Below are 19,802 nucleotides of genomic sequence, written 5' to 3' on the forward strand. Positions count from 1 at the left end.
CCCCAGACAGCCTCATCCATCCCCAGAGAGCCTCCTCCTGCCCCTGACAGCCTCCTCTTGCCCCTGACAGCCTCCTCCTGCCCCTGACAGCCTCCTCCTTCCCCTGACAGCCTCCTCCATGCCCTGACAGCCTCCTCCTGCCCATGACAGCCTCCTTCTGCCCATGACAGCCTCCTTCTGCCCATGACAGCCTCCTCCTGCCCCTGACAGCCTCCTCCATCCCCAGACAGCCTCCTCCATCCCCAGACAGCCTCCTCCATCCCCAGACAGCCTCCTCCATCCCCAGACAGCCTCCTCCATCCCCAGACAGCCTCCTCCATCCCCAGACAGCCTCCTCCATCCCCAGACAGCCTCCTCCATCCCCAGACAGCCTCCTCCATCCCCAGACAGCCTCCTCCATCCCCAGACAGCCTCCTCTTGCCCCTGAGAGCCTCCTCCTGCCCCAGACAGCCTCCTCCATCCCCAGACAGCCTCCTCCATCCCCAGACAGCCTCCTCCATCCCCAGACAGCCTCCTCCTGCCCCTGAGAGCCTCCTCCTGCCCCAGACAGCCTCCTCCATCCCCAGACAGCCTCCTCCATCCCCAGACAGCCTCCTCCATCCCCAGACAGCCTCCTCCATCCCCAGACAGCCTCCTCCATCCCCAGACAGCCTCCTCCTGCCCCAGACAGCCTCCTCCTGCCCCTGACAGCCTCCTCCTGCCCCTGACAGCCTCCTCCTGCCCCTGACAGCCTCCTCCATCCCCAGACAGCCTCCTCCATCCCCAGACAGCCTCCTCCTGCCCCTGACAGCCTCCTCCTGCCCCTGACAGCCTCCTCCTGCCCCTGACAGCCTCCTCCTGCCCCTGACAGCCTCCTCCATCCCCAGACAGCCTCCTCCATCCCCAGACAGCCTCCTCCATCACCAGACAGCCTCCTCCTGCCCCTGACAGCCTCCTCCATCCCCAGACAGCCTGCGCCTGCCCCTGACAGCCTGCTCCTGCCCCTGAGAGCCTCCTTCTGCCCCAGACAGCCTCCTCCTGCCCCAGACAGCCTCCTCCTGCCCCAGACAGCCTCCTCCTGCCCCTGACAGCCTCCTCCTGCCCCTGACAGCCTCCTCCTGCCCCTGACAGCCTCCTCCATGCCCTGACAGCCTCCTCCTGCCCATGACAGCCTCCTCCTGCCCATGACAGCCTCCTCCTGCCCCTGACAGCCTCCTCCATCCCCAGACAGCCTCCTCCATCCCCAGACAGCCTCCTCCATCCCCAGACAACCTCCTCCATCCCCAGACAGCCTCCTCCATCCCCAGACAGCCTCCTCCTTCCCCTGACAGCCTCCTCCTTCCCCTGACAGCCTCCTCCTGCCCCTGACAGCCTCCTCCTGCCCCTGACAGCCTCCTCCTGCCCCTGACAGCCTCCTCCTGCCCCTGACAGCCTCTCCAGCCTCTGAGACACTACTTATGACAAATGCAAGGTAAACCCGAATTTCATCCCGCAAGAGGGACCAGAGTCCCACAGGTGGGACGGGAATCGGGTTTACCTTGCATTTGCCATATGTAGCGTCTGACAGCCTCCTCCAGCCGCTGACAGCCTCCTCCATCCCCAGACAGCCTCCTCCATCCCCAGACAGCCTCCTCTTGCCCCTGAGAGCCTCCTCCTGCCCCAGACAGCCTCCTCCATCCCCAGACAGCCTCCTCCATCCCCAGACAGCCTCCTCCATCCCCAGACAGCCTCCTCCATCCCCAGACTGCCTCCTCCATCCCCAGACAGCCTCCTCCATCCCCAGACTGCCTCCTCCATCCCCAGACAGCCTCCTCTTGCCCCAGACAGCCTCCTCTTGCCCCTGACAGCCTCCTCTTGCCCCTGACAGCCTCCTCCTGCCCCTGACAGCCTCCTCCTGCCCATGACAGCCTCCTCCTGCCCATGACAGCCTCCTCCTGCCCCTGACAGCCTCCTCCATCCCCAGACAGCCTCCTCCATCCCCAGACAGCCTCCTCCATCCCCAGACAGCCTCCTCCTGCCCCTGACAGCCTCCTCCATCCCCAGACAGCCTGCGCCTGCCCCTGACAGCCTGCTCCTGCCCCTGAGAGCCTCCTCCTGCCCCAGACAGCCTCCTCCTGCCCCAGACAGCCTCCTCCTGCCCCAGACAGCCTCCTCCTGCCCCAGACAGCCTCCTCCATCCCCAGGCAGCCTCCTCCATCCCCAGGCAGCCTCCTCCTGCCCCTGACAGCCTCCTCCATCCCCAGACAGCCTCCTCCATCCCCAGACAGCCTCCTCCATCCCCAGACAGCCTCCTCCATCCCCAGACAGCATCCTCCATCCCCAGACAGCCTCCTCCATCCCCAGACAGCCTCCTCCATCCCCAGACAGCCTCCTCCATCCCCAGACTGCCTCCTCCATCCCCAGACAGCCTCCTCTTGCCCCAGACAGCCTCCTCTTGCCCCTGACAGCCTCCTCTTGCCCCTGACAGCCTCCTCCTGCCCCTGACAGCCTCCTCCTGCTCATGACAGCCTCCTCCTGCCCATGACAGCCTCCTCCTGCCCCTGACAGCCTCCTCCTGCCCCAGACAGCCTCCTCCATCCCCAGACAGCCTCCTCCATCCCCAGACAGCCTCCTCCATCCCCAGACAGCCTCCTCCTGCCCCTGACAGCCTCCTCCTGCCCCAGACAGCCTGCGCCTGCCCCTGACAGCCTGCTCCTGCCCCTGAGAGCCTCCTCCTGCCCCAGACAGCCTCCTCCTGCCCCAGACAGCCTCCTCCTGCCCCAGACAGCCTCCTCCTGCCCCAGACAGCCTCCTCCTGCCCCTGACAGCCTCCTCCTGCCCCTGACAGCCTCCTCCTGCCCCTGACAGCCTCCTCCTGCCCCTGACAGCCTCCTCCTGCCCCTGACAGCCTCCTCCTGCCCCTGACAGCCTCCTCCTGCCCCTGACACCCTCTCCAGCCTCTGAGACACTACTTATGACAAATGCAAGGTAAACCCAAATTTCGTCCCGCAAGAGGGACCGGAGTCCCACAGGTGGGACGGGAATCGGGTTTACCTTGCATTTGCCATATGTAGCGTCTGACAGCCTCCTCCAGCCGCTGACAGCCTCCTCCATCCCCAGACAGCCTCCTCCATCCCCAGACAGCCTCCTCCATCCCCAGACAGCCTCCTCCATCCCCAGACAGCCTCCTCCATCCCCAGACAGCCTCCTCCATCCCCAGACAGCCTCCTCCATCCCCAGAGAGCCTCCTCCTGCCCCAGACAGCCTCCTCTTGCCCCTGACAGCCTCCTCTTGCCCCTGACAGCCTCCTCCTGCCCCTGACAGCCTCCTCCTTCCCCTGACAGCCTCCTCCATGCCCTGACAGCCTCCTCCTGCCCATGACAGCCTCCTCCTGCCCATGACAGCCTCCTCCTGCCCCTGACAGCCTCCTCCATCCCCAGACAGCCTCCTCCATCCCCAGACAGCCTCCTCCATCCCCAGACAGCCTCCTCCATCCCCAGACAGCCTCCTCCATCCCCAGACAGCCTCCTCCTGCCCCTGACAGCCTCCTCCATCCCCAGACAGCCTCCTCCTGCCCCTGACAGCCTCCTCCTGCCCCTGACAGCCTCCTCCTTCCCCTGACAGCCTCCTCCATGCCCTGACAGCCTTCTCCATGCCCTGACAGCCTCCTCCATCCCCAGACAGCCTCCTCCTGCCCCTGACAGCCTCCTCCTGCCCCTGACAGCCTCCTCCATGCCCTGACAGCCTCCTCCATGCCCAGACAGCCTCCTCCATGCCCAGACAGTCTCCTCCATGCCCAGACAGCCTCCTCCATGCCCAGACAGCCTCCTCCATCCCCAGACAGCCTCCTCCATCCCCAGACAGCCTCCTCCATCCCCAGACAGCCTCCTCCATCCCCAGACTGCCTCCTCCATCCCCAGACAGCCTCCTCCATCCCCAGACTGCCTCCTCCATCCCCAGACAGCCTCCTCCATCCCCAGACAGCCTCCTCCTGCCCCTGACAGCCTCCTCCTTCCCCTGACAGCCTCCTCCATCCCCAGACAGCCTCCTCTTGCCCCTGACAGCCTCCTCCTTCCCCTGGCAGCCTCCTCCTGCCCCTGACAGCCTCCTCCTGCCCCTGACACCCTCTCCAGCCTCTGAGACACTACTTATGACAAATGCAAGGTAAACCCGAATTTCATCCCGCAAGAGGGACCAGAGTCCCACAGGTGGGACGGGAATCGGGTTTACCTTGCATTTGCCATATGTAGCGTCTGACAGACGCTGACAGCCTCCTCCATCCCCAGACAGCCTCCTCCATCCCCAGACAGCCTCCTCCATCCCCAGACAGCCTCCTCTTGCCCCTGAGAGCCTCCTCCTGCCCCAGACAGCCTCCTCCATCCCCAGACAGCCTCCTCCATCCCCAGACAGCCTCCTCTTGCCCCTGACAGCCTCCTCCTTCCCCTGACAGCCTCCTCCTTCCCCTGACAGCCTCCTCCTTCCCCTGACAGCCTCCTCTTGCCCCTGACAGCCTCCTCCTGCCCCTGACAGCCTCCTCCATCCCCAGACAGCCTCCTCCATCCCCAGACAGCCTCCTCCATCCCCAGACAGCCTCCTCCATCCCCAGACAGCCTCCTCCATCCCCAGACAGCCTCCTCCATCCCCAGACAGCCTCCTCCATCCCCAGACAGCCTCCTCCATCCCCAGACAGCCTCCTCCTGCCCCTGACAGCCTGCTCCTGCCCCTGAGAGCCTCCTCCTGCCCCTGAGAGCCTCCTCCTGCCCCTGAGAGCCTCCTCCTGCCCCTGAGAGCCTCCTCCTGCCCCAGACAGCCTCCTCCTGCCCCAGACAGCCTCCTCCTGCCCCTGACAGCCTCCTCCTGCCCCTGACAGCCTCCTCCTGCCCCTGACAGCCTCCTCCTGCCCCTGACATCCTCTCCAGCCTCTGAGACACTACTTATGACAAATGCAAGGTAAACCCGAATTTCATCCCGCAAGAGGGACCGGAGTCCCGCAGGTGGGATGGGAATCGGGTTTACCTTGCATTTGCCATATGTAGCATCTGACAGACTCCTCCTGCCCCTGACAGCCTCCTCCTGCCCCTGATAGCCTCCTCCATGCCCTGGCAGCCTCCTCCATGCCCTGGCAGCCTCCTCCATGCCCTGGCAGCCTCCTCCTGCCCCTGGCAGCCTCCTCCATGCCCTGTCAGCCTCCTCCATGCCCTGGCAGCCTCCTCCTGCCCCTGACCGCCTCCTCCATGCCCGGCAGCCTCCTCCTGCCCCTGACAGCCTCCTCCTGCCCCTGACAGCCTCCTCCATGCCATGGCAGCCTCTTCCTGCCCCTGGCAGCCTCCTCCTGCCCCTGGCAGCCTCCTCCTGCCCCTGACAGCCTCCTCCTGCCCCTGACAGCCTCCTCCTGCCCCTGGCAGCCTCCTCCATGGCAGCCTCCTCCATGCCCTGGCAGCCTCCTCCATGCCCTGGCAGCCTCCTCCTTGCCCCTGGCAGCCTCCTCCATGCCCCTGGCAGCCTCCTCCTGCCCCTGGCAGCCTCCTCCTGCCCCTGACACCCTCTCCAGCCTCTGAGACACTACTTATGACAAATGCAAGGTAAACCCGAATTTCATCCCGCAAGAGGGACCGGAGTCCCGCAGGTGGGATGGGAATCGGGTTTACCTTGCATTTGCCATATGTAGCGTCTGACAGCCTCCTCCTGCCCCTGACAGCCTCCTCCTGCCCCTGACAGCCTCCTCCATGCCCTGGCAGCCTCCTCCATGCCCTGGCAGCCTCCTCCTGCCCCTGACAGCCTCCTCCATGCCCTGGCAGCCTCCTCCTGCCCCTGACAGCCTCCTCCTGCCCCTGGCAGCCTCCTCCTGCCCCTGACAGCCTCCTCCATGCCCTGGCAGCCTCCTCCATGCTCTGGCAGCCTCCTCCTGCCCCTGGCAGGCTCCTCCTGCCCGTGACAGCCTCCTCCATGCCCTGGCAGCCTCCTCCATGCCCTGGCAGCCTCCTCCATGCTCTGGCAGCCTCCTCCTGCCCCTGGCAGCCTCCTCCATGCCCTGGCAGCCTCCTCCATGCCCTGGCAGCCTCCTCCTGCCCCTGACAGCCTCCTCCTGCCCCTGACAGCCTCCTCCATGCCCTGGCAGCCTCCTCCATGCCCTGGCAGCCTCCTCCATGCCCCTGGCAGCCTCCTCCATGCCCTGGCAGCCTCCTCCATGCCCTGGCAGCCTCCTCCTGCCCCTGACAGCCTCCTCCATGCCCTGGCAGCCTCCTCCATGCCCTGGCAGCCTCCTCCATGCCCTGGCAGCCTCCTCCTGCCCCTGGCAGCCTCCTCCTGCCCCTGGCAGCCTCCTCCATGCCCTGGCAGCCTCCTCCATGCCCCTGGCAGCCTCCTCCATGCCCCTGGCAGCCTCCTCCTGCCCCTGACACCCTCTCCAGCCTCTGAGACACTACTTATGACAAATGCAAGGTAAACCCGAATTTCATCCCGCAAGAGGGACCGGAGTCCCGCAGGTGGGACGGGAATCGGGTTTACCTTGCATTTGCCATATGTAGCGTCTGACAGCCTCCTCCTGCCCCTGACAGCCTCCTCCATGCCCTGGCAGCCTCCTCCATGCCCTGGCAGCCTCCTCCATGCCCTGGCAGCCTCCTCCTGCCCCTGACAGCCTCCTCCTGCCCCTGACAGCCTCCTCCTGCCCCTGACAGCCTCCTCCTGCCCCTGGCAGCCTCCTCCATGCCCTGGCAGCCTCCTCCATGCCCTGGCAGCCTCCTCCTGCCCCTGGCAGCCTCCTCCATGCCCTGGCAGCCTCCTCCTGCCCCTGGCAGCCTCCTCCTGCCCCTGACAGCCTCCTCCATGCCCTGGCAGCCTCCTCCTGCCCCTGACAGCCTCCTCCACGCCCTGACAGCCTCCTCCACGCCCTGACAGCCTCCTCCACGCCCTGACAGCCTCCTCCACGCCCTGGCAGCCTCCTCCACGCCCTGGCAGCCTCCTCCACGCCCTGACAGCCTCCTCCACGCCCTGACAGCCTCCTCCACGCCTTGACAGCCTCCTCCACGCCTTGACAGCCTCCTCCACGCCCTGACAGCCTCCTCCACGCCCTGACAGCCTCCTCCACGCCCTGACAGCCTCCTCCACGCCCTGGCAGCCTCCTCCACGCCCTGTCAGCCTCCTCCACGCCCTGTCAGCCTCCTCCACGCCCTGTCAGCCTCTTCCACGCCCTGACAGCCTCCTCCACGCCCTGGCAGCCTCCTCCACGCCCTGGCAGCCTCCTCCACGCCCTGGCAGCCTCCTCCACGCCCTGGCAGCCTCCTCCTGCCCCTGACAGCCTCCTCCACGCCCTGGCAGCCTCCTCCACGCCCTGGCAGCCTCCTCCACGCCCTGGCAGCCTCCTCCATGCCCTGGCAGCCTCCTCCACGCCCAGGCAGCCTCCTCCATCCCCAGGCAGCCTCCTCCATCCCCAGGCAGCCTCCTCCTGCCCCTGACAGCCTCCTCCTGCCCCTGACAGCCTCCTCCTGCCCCTGACAGCCTCTCCAGCCTCTGAGACACTACTTATGACAAACGCAAGGTAAACCCGAGTTTCGTCCCGCAAGAGGGACCTGAGTCCCGCAGGTGGGACGGGAATCGGGTTTACCTTGCATTTGCCATATGTAGCATCTGACAGCCTCCTCCATGCCCTGACAGCCTCCTCCATGCCCTGGCAGCCTCCTCCATGCCCTGGCAGCCTCCTCCATGCCCTGGCAGCCTCCTCCATGCCCTGGCAGCCTCCTCCATGCCCTGACAGCCTCCTCCATGCCCTGACAACCGTCCTCCATGCCCTGACAACCGTCCTCCATGCCCTGACAACCGTCCTCCATGCCCTGACAGCCTCCTCCAGCCCGTGACACCGTCCTCCAGCCCGTGACACCGTCCTCCAGCCCGTGACACCCTCTCACAGGGAGCCATTCACCTTTCTGTACTATAATCCCAAGCTCACACTATTTACTTTTATTGTATTCTGCATTGTAAAATGTTTTTAATTTGATTTTTCTCTTTCCACAGGTTGAAAGCAGTGGTTGGAATTGGTTACATTTTAAAGCAGTTTTTTTTTCTTATATTTTGTTTTTGTGATAAATGTATTTTGCCTCGGCCTCATCACTTTTTCCACAAATAAAATGTTGTAAAAGTTTGACATGATTTTGTTTGCCTCTCTAGTATATTGGTGGGGTGTAGTGTTGATTGAATATATTCAGATGCCGAATATGGCCAAATAGATCTATTAGTACTGATAATAAATGCATTGTTAGGAAGATGCACTATCCTGAACACAGATGCTGCAATTTAACATCCAGGACAGTGCAGGGATATCTGGGAAAGACTCCTGCACACACCTGCAGCAGCGGCGCTGTCTCCACCCTGCTAACGGTAACTCAGTGTCCGTACGCGGGGGGTGCTAGGTGGCCAGCACCACAGAACCCAGCCACAGTGTGTCGTCACCACCTTCCTGCTATGATGGCATTGGGCCCTCATCACTATGTGTTAATATATGTGCAGCGCTATCGGATTATTGTGCTACTAGATTGTGGCCCGATTCTAACGCATCGGGTATTCTAGAATATGCATGTCCCCGTAGTATATGGACAATTATGATTCCAGAATTTGCAGCAGACTGTGCCCATCGCTGATTGGTTGAGGCAACCTTTATGACATCATCGTCGCCATGGCAACCATTATGACATCTACGTCGATACTGTGCCCGTCGCTGATTGGTCGAGGCCCAGGCGGCCTCGACCAATCAGAGATGCGGGATTTCCAGGACAGACAGAAAAACCCTTAGACAATTATATATATATATAGATTATTCTTATTATTATTATTATTGTGCCATTTATTGCATGGCGCTTTCCATTTTTTCAGAAACTTGAAAAATATTTCAGAGTCCTAAATGAATGGGAATCCTCATAGGGAGACAAACACTTATATATCCGTGGTTGACTGACATAGGCACTAGATATTTCATGTGGTGAGAGCACAGACTCTCCCACAAATGATAAGACCCCCCTCGACCGGATGAGACTTGGGATTCCAGAGATATTGGCCCCAAACAGAGACCCCCCTATCAAATCGCTTCCAATGCATGTCTATGAGAAAAAAAATGCCAAAACTCCGGGGGTCACTGCTCTGCGGTCGTAGGTCCTGCGCCAAAGTTCTTTCTGGGGAAGAAAGCCCAGGGTCTGCCCTTTAAAAAGACACCAAAAGCGCGTTGCTGCGACTTGTGGTTCCGGAGAAACGAGGCCGGGACCGTGAGCTCCCCCTTCAATGAAAATGACAGGGTCCGATCTGGGTAAGAAATCCGAGTTATAGGCTTTCTTACCCGGAACGGACTCTGCAAGTGAAAAAAATATTTCAAAGTCCCAAATGAATGGGAGTCCTCATAGGGAGATAAACGCTTATATCTCCCTGGTTGACTGACATAGGCACTAGATATTTCAGGTGGTGAGAGCACAGACTCTCCCACAAATGTTAAGACCCCCCAAGACCGGCTGAGACTTGTGATTCCAGAGATATTGGCCCCAGACAGAGACCCCCCCCTATCAACTCGCTTCCAATGCATGTCTATGAGGAAAAAAATGCCAAAACTCCGGGGGTCACTGCTCTGCGGTCGTAGGTACGGTGCAAAAAGTTCTTTCCGGGGAAGAAAGCCCAGGGTCTGCCCTTTAAAAAGACACCAAAAGCGCGTCGCTGCGACTTGTGGTTCCGGAGAAACGAGGCCGGGACCGTGAGCTCCCCCTTCAATGAAAATGACAGGGTCCGATCTGGGTAAGAAACCCAAGTTATAGGCTTTCTTACCCGGAATGGACTCTGCAAGTGAAAAAAATATTTCAAAGTCCCAAATGAATGGGAGTCCTCATAGGGAGATAAACACTTATATCTTCCTGGTTGACTGACATAGGCACTAGATATTTCACGTGGTGAGAGCACAGACTGTCCCACAAATGTTAAGACCCCCCAAAACCGGCTGAGACTTGGGATTCCAGAGATATTGGCCCGAAAAAGAGACCCCCCCTATCAAATCGCTTCCAATGCATGTCTATGAGGAAAAAAATGCCAAAACTCCGGGGGTCACCGCTCTGCGGTCGTAGGTACGGCGCAAAAAGTTCTTTCCGGGGAAGAAAGCCCAGGGCCTGCCCTTTAAAAAGACACCAAAAGTGCGTCGCTGCGACTTGTGGTTCCGGAGAAACAATGCCGGGACCGTGAGCTCCCCCTTCAATGAAAATGACAGGGTCCGATCTGGGTAAGAAACCCGAGTTATAGGCTTTCTTACCCGGAACGGACTCTGCAAGTGAAAAAAATATTTCAAAGTCCTAAATGAATGGAAGTCCTCATAGGGAGATAAACGCTTATATCTCCCTGGTTGACTGACATAGGCACTAGATATTTCACGTGGTGAGAGCACAGACTGTCCCACAAATGTTAAGACCCCCCCAAGACCGGCTGAGACTTGGGATTCCAGAGATATTGGCCCCAAACAGGGACCACCCACTGCCAATATAAATAGCACACATAGTGCTGGAGAATGCCAACCACTGCCAATATAAATAGCACACATAGTGATGGAGAATGCCAACCACTGCCAATATAAATAGCACACATAGTGCTGGAGAATGCTATCCAGTGCCGACACCAATAGTACACATAGTGCTGGAGAATGCCACAGTCTTCAATCACACATTGGGGCCCCTGCTGGGACTTCTGGTGAGTCCAGAGGGGCCACTGGGGTGTCATTCGAAAGCTAATGACCAGGCTGAGGAGAGGGAACAGCTATTGGGGCTGTGTGCTGCTCTGGTGGTCATTGGTGCCCCCTGAAGCCTGCACCACCAGCACCATTTTTATCCATGGACAGCCATGCTCTGACCCCCTGAATTCAAATTCCCTGGGCAGCAGGGGGACAAGTGATATCTCTGTGTAGGTGGCCGCTTGGACAATATTCCTGCCAAGTTTGTTTGCGTGGTACCTTCTGCTGGGTAGCTGTGGGCTGTTTGCTTTCATTGCAGGCAAAATGAATGCTATTCTCTGCTAACTAAGTGCCAGGGAAAAGAGGGGGTCATAAAATGTTGGGGAGACTCTGTCCTCTCACCCTCTGAAAGATCTTGTGGCTGCGTGCCACCGCCACGGAGATACGATCGATATCTAATGCCTGTCTATGGGAAAAACGTGCCGAAATTCCAAGTCGCAGCCGGGCGAAACAGGTCTTAAAATCTGGGGAATTTCCTTGGGTTTCAACCTCTAAAATCGCTAATAGCTGTGCGCTTAGGCTGCGGAGCTATCCAGCAAAAATATGAAAATGTCGGCCATTTTGATAGGGAACTGGGGGGTATAAAAAATTTTTCCCCAAGCGTGTGATATGTCAATCGTATAGAGAATTTCACCAGAAAAACAATGGTGCACTTGTTTTCTGCATAATGTTTGTCGTTCTCGATTCAATGCAGCATTTCACTTTTAATTAATTGAAGAGAGGAGTATAAATGGGGGACCAATGGTAAGGCTTGTATGGAATAGTTTCTTCTAGAACATGCCCTTATGTATTATTAACCAATCACAGCCTACTGTAGTCTGAGATTCATTGGAGGGAGGAGTCTAGATGGGGCCAATAAAAAGGCTGGTAAACAATAGATTTTTAGAACTTTTTTTGAGAAGTTTACAAGCAGCTCATTCATAGCTCATTCAAGCCTTGACACACAGTGGATACAATGGCATCTTCATCATCAAAAGAGTGAGTATGTTACAAACCCCCCAGCAATGTTTATCTTCCTAATGTGCAGGAGTTTATCCCACTTTCTCTTGTGATCACAGTTTGTTTGTGTTTGGCTGGGTCTGCACGTGGTGTGAAAATACTCTGTTCTGGCACACATCAATGTATGTCTTAGGGTATGTGCACACGTTGCAGATTTGAGTGTGGAATTTTCTGTGCAGATTTTGCATTTTATGGCAGAAAACGCAGGTCAGAATCTGCGCCTTTTTTTGGTATGTGCACATGTTGCAGATTTGAGTGTGGAATTTTCTGTGCAGATTTTGCATTTTTTGGCAGAAAACGCAGGTCAGAATCTGCGCTTTTGGTATGTGCACATGTTGCAGATTTGAGTGTGGAATTTTCTGTGCAGATTTTGCATTTTATGGCAGAAAACGCAGGTCAGAATCTGCGCCTTTTTTTGGTATGTGCACATGTTGCAGATTTGAGTGTGGAATTTTCTGTGCAGATTTTGCATTTTTTGGCAGAAAACGCAGGTCAGAATCTGCGCTTTTGGTATGTGCACATGTTGCAGATTTGAGTGTGGAATTTTCTGTGCAGATTTTGCATTTTATGGCAGAAAACGCAGGTCAGAATCTGCGCCTTTTTTTGGTATGTGCACATGTTGCAGATTTGAGTGTGGAATTTTCTGTGCAGATTTTGCATTTTTTGGCAGAAAACGCAGGTCAGAATCTGCGCTTTTGGTATGTGCACATGTTGCAGATTTGAGTGTGGAATTTTCTGTGCAGATTTTGCATTTTATGGCAGAAAACGCAGGTCAGAATCTGCGCCTTTTTTTGGTATGTGCACATGTTGCAGATTTGAGTGTGGAATTTTCTGTGCAGATTTTGCATTTTATGGCAGAAAACGCAGGTCAGAATCTGCGCCTTTTTTTGGTATGTGCACATGTTGCAGATTTGAGTGTGGAATTTTCTGTGCAGATTTTGCATTTTTTGGCAGAAAACGCAGGTCAGAATCTGCGCCTTTTTTTGGTATGTGCACATGTTGCAGATTTGAGTGTAGAATTTTCTGTGCAGATTTTGCATTTTTTGGCAGAAAACGCAGGTCAGAATCTGCGCCTTTTTTTGGTATGTGCACATGTTGCAGATTTGAGTGTGGAATTTTCTGTGCAGAGTTTTCCGCACCTTTAGCACAGCATTTTTTTGCCATTGATTTACATTGTACTGTAAATCACTTGCAAATCTGCGTTTTTTTCAGCGCAGAAACGCTGCAGATCTGCACGTGATTTACACTACAATGTAAATCAATGGCAAAAAAAAAATGCTATGCTAATGGTGCGGAAAACTCTGCACTGAAAACGCAGCAGATTCAAACAAGGACTTCTTTTGTGCAGTTCTGCAGCGTTTCTGCACCCATTCCATTATAGAAATCTGCAGGGGTAAAAAAACGCAAGAAATCTGCAGCAAATCTGCAACAAAAATCCGCAAGAAAAACGCATCAAATCTGCCCTTGTGTTTTCTGCCAGGAGATGCAGATTTTGTGCAGAAAATTCTGCACCCAAATCTGCAACGTGTGCACATAGCCTAAATGTGAATGCAATCTCTCAGAAGAGAATGTTAAAGGGACGCTGTTATAAGGTGTTTGCCATGTAACCTGAAGGCAGCATGCTGCAGGGGTTGGAAAACTTCCGATCTCACTGTCTCTCTACAATGTGTGTTTTTGTTATCTTTATCTTCCAGCTATTGACAGTGATTTAAGTGTCTGACCAGAGGTGCTTGTGTCTGCACTAAAAATCTCTCTATTAAGAGCCTGATGTGGGGGAGGGACAGCTCTTCAATTCTGCTTCTTTTCTGTTTATAAAAACTTTAGTTGTGTCAGAATGGCAGTAGCTGCCAATCTGAGTGATTTCTCATTGAATTCAGAGTCTCTCTGCCTACATTATGCTGCTCTCAGATGAGGTAGCAAAAACCTGATGAAAAATCCCTTTTAAAGGTGAAACATTGGAAAGTGTTTTGGTATGTGGTGTCACTGTTTTGGGTCAATTTCTCTGGAACCACATATCGTAGCTAGTCTGGGTAGTTGCCTCCCATTCCTCACGTTTATTACTCAGGGTGTAAGAATTTCAAAGTCCTAAATGAATGCCATTCTGCATAGGGAGCCAATTGACTGTTATGGCTCGGGTTGCTGCGACTTGCGGTTCTGGAGAAGCAGGGCCGTAATCGCAATTTTAATCCAAATTTGTAGGTCTCATCTGTTCTGGTACATGTATGTCTATTAAAGGTGAATGCAAAGAAAAGTATAAATACTCAGGAGGGACCTCTGCTGTCTCTCAGAAGGGGCAGGCAGGAATCAGGGACTCTGTAACAAGGGGCAGGGGGACATGTTGCTGCTGCCGCACTTTCCACGAGTCCTGGCGCTGCTGGTCACATGATCAGCTATGAAGGAGGAGATGGAGAGTGCCTTGACCTGGGGAGAGTGAAGCAGTGGCCATTAGTAGACAGTAAATTCACACCAAATTTTAACGTGCAAGTTCACATCAGAAATGTGACTTAGCCTTTATAATTCCAACACTGCATTACAACCCTTGCATTTATATTTTAATAGGTTGTCTAGGATGCCCATGACCTGTCCCAACTGCCACAGAGTAACAACCATACTCGCCAAACATCTCAGGCGGTGGTGTGGTAGGTTTGACACGGACGACCAGAGAAAAGCTACTTTGGCAACCGCGAGGCAGAACCTGATGAAAATTGCATCAAAGGGAGGGACCATCAAGTATGAAGACATAATGTCTCTTGGGTCCTTAGAGAATGTGGTTCCCTTTCTGGAGAATAGAGGATTCCTTGTGTTAAACAAGCCAACGCCCAGGTATGTCCCCCTTTTGTCCACCTATGCCTCGAATATCTACTTGTCCGGTAATCAATTGGCTTTTTATAATTTACAGGACTGTCAGAGATGTAGAGACACAGACACCTTCCACCAGTGCTGAGCAAGCACCTACGGAGGAATCTCCAACCCCTATGGATGACGGGCAGGATAGAGAACGCAATTTCCAAGAGAGCTTGAGGTTAGAATATATATGTGCTCTTGGCCTCACTCATCCCTGGTACCTGTTGCAGTGTATGTACACAGGAAGTGTATGTGTCTTAGTATGTGTTTATCATTTTACAGGATGCTCCAACAGTCGCCAACTGTCAGTCCTTACGGTGTGGCGGGATCTCCACCCCCTATGGATCCTGAAGACTTTGGTGACAGATTGGAGACCGACGAGCGTATCGGAAGTATCCAAGTCGGAGAGATTGGCGAGAGGTCAGAGTATATAAATTGGGGGTGGGGGGAATTTTCTTAGCTTTATGCAGCTGTGCATGTTGATTCACTCACCCCTGGTACCTGTTGCAGTGTATGTACACAGGAAGGATACGTGCTCAAGTTGTTTTTTTTTTGTTTTGTTTTTTATCTTCTAATGTCTTGTAAATGATAAACTGCTAACCATCTCTTCCAGCCAATCCTGTGACAGCGACATTGCTGATCCAGTCGAGGCTTCTGAAGATGTGTGTGCAGACATACCTACCTGTGTGGACCCGGGACAAGCACCTGCGGACATACCTACCTGTGCGGACCCGGGACAAGCACCTGCGGACATACCTACCTGTGCGGACCCGGGACAAGCACCTGTGCATCTCGCAGAAGAAACTGATGACTCGTCAGCAATGGAAAATGAGGATGAAGAGGGACCCAGTACCTTGGATTTGCAAACACAGAAGTTAGTTTATGGGTAATATATTTTCATGGTTTCCTATGGTTTCTAAAATATCTCAACATTGGCTTGCTGTTCTTTCCTCCAAAATTATAGAATTCTGCAGACAAAATGGTCAACTGATGTCAGGAAAAAAATGAAGACTGCAGGTCTTTATAAGCGTCATTCGCTAACTCATCCGATCTTGCAAAGGTTTGCTGATTATTTACAAAATACTTTGCGTGTTCAAAACTACAAACAAGAAGTTGAGAACGTCGCAAGATTCCTTTACTTTATGGACCCAGAGCAGGTAACCTTGAACTTTGTGCTGAACATCGAGAGGGCTAACAAATTTTTTAACAAGCTACAAGATTTGAAGCTGGCATCCCAGACAATATTCAATTACTTGAAGCATCTGAAGAGATTCATACAACATCAACTCAGGGCAACCAATCTGGCACATGAGAACAGGGAATTATATAATGCCTTTAAAATATTCAAAGGGGTGACAAAAACCATCCAGGCTAGGCTGTCCAGAGGGATTTCAAAGGAGGTTGTTGGCAAAAGGTGAGTTATGAGCTATTATGATTTGGGTAAATTTTCCTAACAATAAATACTTAATCCCCCTCTGGGTTTTCAGATGAACTCACTTCATATGTTTTAATTTTTTTCTTAGATATAAAGCATTGAATACTTTAACAATGACAGCAGCGGAGGCTCAGAAAATTCTGGATGTCGCCAAACCGGATTTTTTGAAGTGTCTCAGAAAGATTTGTGCAGGGAGCAAAGTGAAAGAACAGCAACTGCAAATCCTCAATTACCTGGAGTGCCTCCTAGTGCTGAAGCACGGACAAAGACCAGGAGTAGTGCAACACATGAGTGTAAGTAACCACCTCCTCTAGCTTGTCCTGTTTTCTTAAGTGACACTTGTTCAACTTGCCCATCTTTTGACTCGTAGGTTTCTGAGTGGAAGGAGAGGGTTCAGCATCAGTATAAAGGAGAAGACTTTGTGGTCATCGGGGTCAAGGAACACAAGACTTCAACACAACAAGTGGCCAGCTTTGTGTTGACTCCAACCGAAGAAGAGGTAGGATTTCTCAGTGTCCTTACTGCAAAGTTGGAATGTGAGTTTTTCAGTCACATCATAATTCTATTTTTTTGCCTTTAAAGTGGTTCAATGTGTATTTTACACATGTGCGACCTGTACTGAGCAGTACCGAAAATCCAGAAGATCCATTTTTTTTGTCCACTAAAGGGAATGCGATTTACAACGTAACCAATGATATGAACCGTTTCCACAGGAAGTAAGAGTATTAAAAGTCATGCATCTTAGTCTCTACATGTAGTGTCATATGTTTATTTTCTATTTATTTTTTTTTTTTTTTAAGGTATAAACTCCCCCTAGTCACCAGCCAGATGGTTAGAAAGCTGCTAGAAACCTGGACTAACTCCAGATGTACTGATGTGCAACAACGTCTGGTCGCCAGGTATTTGGCACATTCCAATATTACAGCGGACAGGAGCTATAGGGAAAAGAACATGGATGACATTTGCCATGCATACAACATACTGATGGAAGCACGGGAGCCGAGTCAAGAACCCACAGCCAGCACCTCCAGGTATTTTATTGTGAAATGGAAATACCTGCTTTGAAATAAACTTGACAAACACTAATGCTTTTTTTTTTTTCTCGACTCCCCTAAAGGGCTGCAGAACAGAGCAGCAGTGGAAGAAGAGACCAGACAGCTGACTCTGATAGTGATGAAGAAGAGTATTCGAGTGTAAGGTGAATATACCTTTACTCCAGTACTATGGTGCCAAGCTAAAGGATGGCAAAAAAGGGGGGAGAAGCCAGCGCTGCTTATGGTCAGAACGCAGTACATAAAGTGCACATGCACATATTGATTTCTAACTGTATTTCAGAAAGAGACATTTAGCAAACAATTGATCAATTATTTGAGCCACCCCGCCACGTCACGGCATTCTCATAATGGGGCAGTCCTACTCTACGTGTTTTATATTCGCTGTGCCATTACTGCGTTCTGACCATAAGCAGCGCTGGCTTCTCCCCCCCCCCCCCCCTTTTTTTTTTGCCAAGACATTGGTTAGTGGTTGACCACCACTGTTGCCGTGCGCGCTGGGCCATGTGTGCCATTCTCTCTGTGTTCATTATGATTGACCTAGGCTGCTGTACAAACATGCAGCAGCCCTGCCCTGCCCCAGGCTCTGTTTGATTGTGCACCTGTGCCTTGGCCTGTCTCATGCTTTATCTGTGCTGCTGGGGTGTGGGTTGGACCTGAAATATCAATCTGGACCTGGTCGACCTTTATCTGTACTTGCCCCTTCTGGCACCATGGGAGTTACTCAGTAATGCTTCGGGTACAGCTTGCACCTAATATGGTCTTGCTTTTAGGAAGCCGTAATGGCACAGCGAATATAAAACACGTAGAGTAGGACTGCCCCATTATGAGAATAGCCTTGACGTGGTGGGGTGGCTCAAAGAATTGATCAATTGTTTGCTAAATGTCTGTTTTTGTAATACAGTTAGAAATTAATACCTGCATGTGCACTTCATGTACTGCGTTCTGACAATAAGCAGCGCTGGCTTCACTCCCTTTTTTTGTAAGCTAAAGGATGCACTCATTATCAGCTTTAATACTATTGTATTCATTTTAGGGCACATGTACCTTCCTTTCACATGGAAACGCGATCGAGGCAGAAGCAGTTAAGGGAAAGGAGCTCATCAAGGTAATTATTGAACACTTCTATTTATAATAAATTCTCACTGTAGTTGTAGAGACCAGCTACAGAAGCCACTGAGTTTGAAACTGCAGATAATTGTATTGTATGGAATGTTGAAAAGTGCACCTGTATGTCATTTCAAAATTAATTTGTCATTTCATTTGTCATTTCAAAGTCATTTCAGAAAATTGGCTGCAGTGTCAAACTCGCATCTCAAACTGGTGTGTGTTCCCTCAAAGGGGAACTTCGGAGGCGGGATATTTTTTTTTTCACAGTTGAGTCCTATTCATTCCATAGGGTAGGGGACAACTAACTGATTGGTGCAGGTCCCGCTGCTGGGACTCGCACTGTCCATGCAAGATTGATGTGCATTCAGAGAAAATAATGGGAGACCCATGCACATCACAGGATAAGCCGGAGATCACAGCTCCTGCTCCTAGCTCTGTCATGTCTGTGCTTAGTGCTGATGATCGGTGCAGGTGCCAGCAGCACGACACACTCAGATCAGTTAGTTGTCCCCCTATCTTATGGATAGGGGGCAACATTGGAAAAAAAAGTCCTGCCACCAGAGCTCCCCTTTAATGTGATAGCCAGGGCACGTTTCTGAAAAACCTAAAGCATAGTGAGACTTTGCAGCATTTGTGTTAAGTATTATTGCATTTTGGCTAAGTGCCAGTATGCTAGAAGTGTGTTTGTTTGTTTGTAATGCATGTATTTCAGTTGTAATATCATTATTCATTTTTCCTTCAAAGAATTGAAGAACCAAGGACATCGCAGAGGACAGATTGGAGGATGAACCCTGTGGTCATGCTGAAGCGACTGTAAAGTTCAGTTTTGGTTGTGTTTTGGTTGGGTATTCTAGTAATAGAAAAACAGCTTCTAGAACTGTGTGTTATTGGGTCTTGGCTCTATTGAGTTCAATGGAGCTGAGCATCATGACTACATTTAACGCCAGTTCAGAAGTGGCAGTTTTTTGTAAGGAGGCAGCTGTTTTTCTAGTACTAGAATTAACCTTTAATTGAGTCTATTCTTCTGACTTTTTTTTGCAGGTTAAATTTAAATTTAGTTGTTTAAACAATGTGCATGTTGCTGTTCTATAATGTTTTTGTTTAATAAACTAATGGTTCTTATTCTACGTGTTTGTATTGTTAAAGTGTAACTATATATATATATATATATATATATATATATATATATATATATATATATATATTTATTTATTTATATTCACTGGTGTCTTGAAACTTGGGGCCCATCCACACATACGAGTATTTTTACCAAGTATTTTGACTTTACAGTAAACATGCAGGTAACTACGTTGTATGTTTACTGCAAAGTGCATCGGTTTTACATGCAAGGGTCCATCCATATGCATGCGTGGATCAGCCCTTAGAATCCCCTGATTCTATATATATCTATATCTATATATATATCTATATATATATATATATATATATATATATATATATATATATAGCATCAGGGGATTCTAGGGGCTGATCCACGCATGCATATGGATGGACCCTTGCATGTAAAACTGGTGCACTTTTATTGGATTATATAATGTTATTGTTATTATTATACTAAAAGAATTGCTAAGCTTTAAGGCCTAGGGCGTAACAGCAATGATGAGAAAAAAAACTGTGAAGTGTTGGCATCAGAGCAGAA

General features: G+C 52.3%; 1 protein-coding gene across 4 annotated transcripts in view; it reads left to right on the forward strand.

Moving 5' to 3' along the window:
- The window catches only part of LOC143784323 (uncharacterized), a 68,608-nt gene extending 49,080 nt beyond the window's left edge, over positions 1-19,528 (forward strand). For 3 of the 4 annotated variants that reach the window (XM_077272468.1, XM_077272467.1, XM_077272466.1), the window contains 12 exons: positions 14,261-14,524; positions 14,601-14,723; positions 14,828-14,965; positions 15,159-15,419; positions 15,510-15,959; positions 16,069-16,273; positions 16,351-16,479; positions 16,563-16,696; positions 16,781-17,011; positions 17,098-17,178; positions 18,069-18,140; positions 18,887-19,528. In XM_077272468.1, coding sequence (XP_077128583.1) covers positions 14,271-14,524; positions 14,601-14,723; positions 14,828-14,965; positions 15,159-15,419; positions 15,510-15,959; positions 16,069-16,273; positions 16,351-16,479; positions 16,563-16,696; positions 16,781-17,011; positions 17,098-17,178; positions 18,069-18,140; positions 18,887-18,959 — 2,151 coding nt within the window. In that variant the 5' untranslated portion in view covers positions 14,261-14,270 and the 3' untranslated portion in view covers positions 18,960-19,528. The remainder of the gene's footprint in view (positions 1-14,260; positions 14,525-14,600; positions 14,724-14,827; positions 14,966-15,158; positions 15,420-15,509; positions 15,960-16,068; positions 16,274-16,350; positions 16,480-16,562; positions 16,697-16,780; positions 17,012-17,097; positions 17,179-18,068; positions 18,141-18,886) is intronic. The other variant, XM_077272469.1, reaches the window with a different exon arrangement.
- Positions 19,529-19,802: the final 274 nt, after the last annotated feature.

This window comes from Ranitomeya variabilis, chromosome 7, assembly GCF_051348905.1.
Source record: "Ranitomeya variabilis isolate aRanVar5 chromosome 7, aRanVar5.hap1, whole genome shotgun sequence".
Classification (NCBI taxonomy): domain Eukaryota; kingdom Metazoa; phylum Chordata; class Amphibia; order Anura; family Dendrobatidae; genus Ranitomeya; species Ranitomeya variabilis.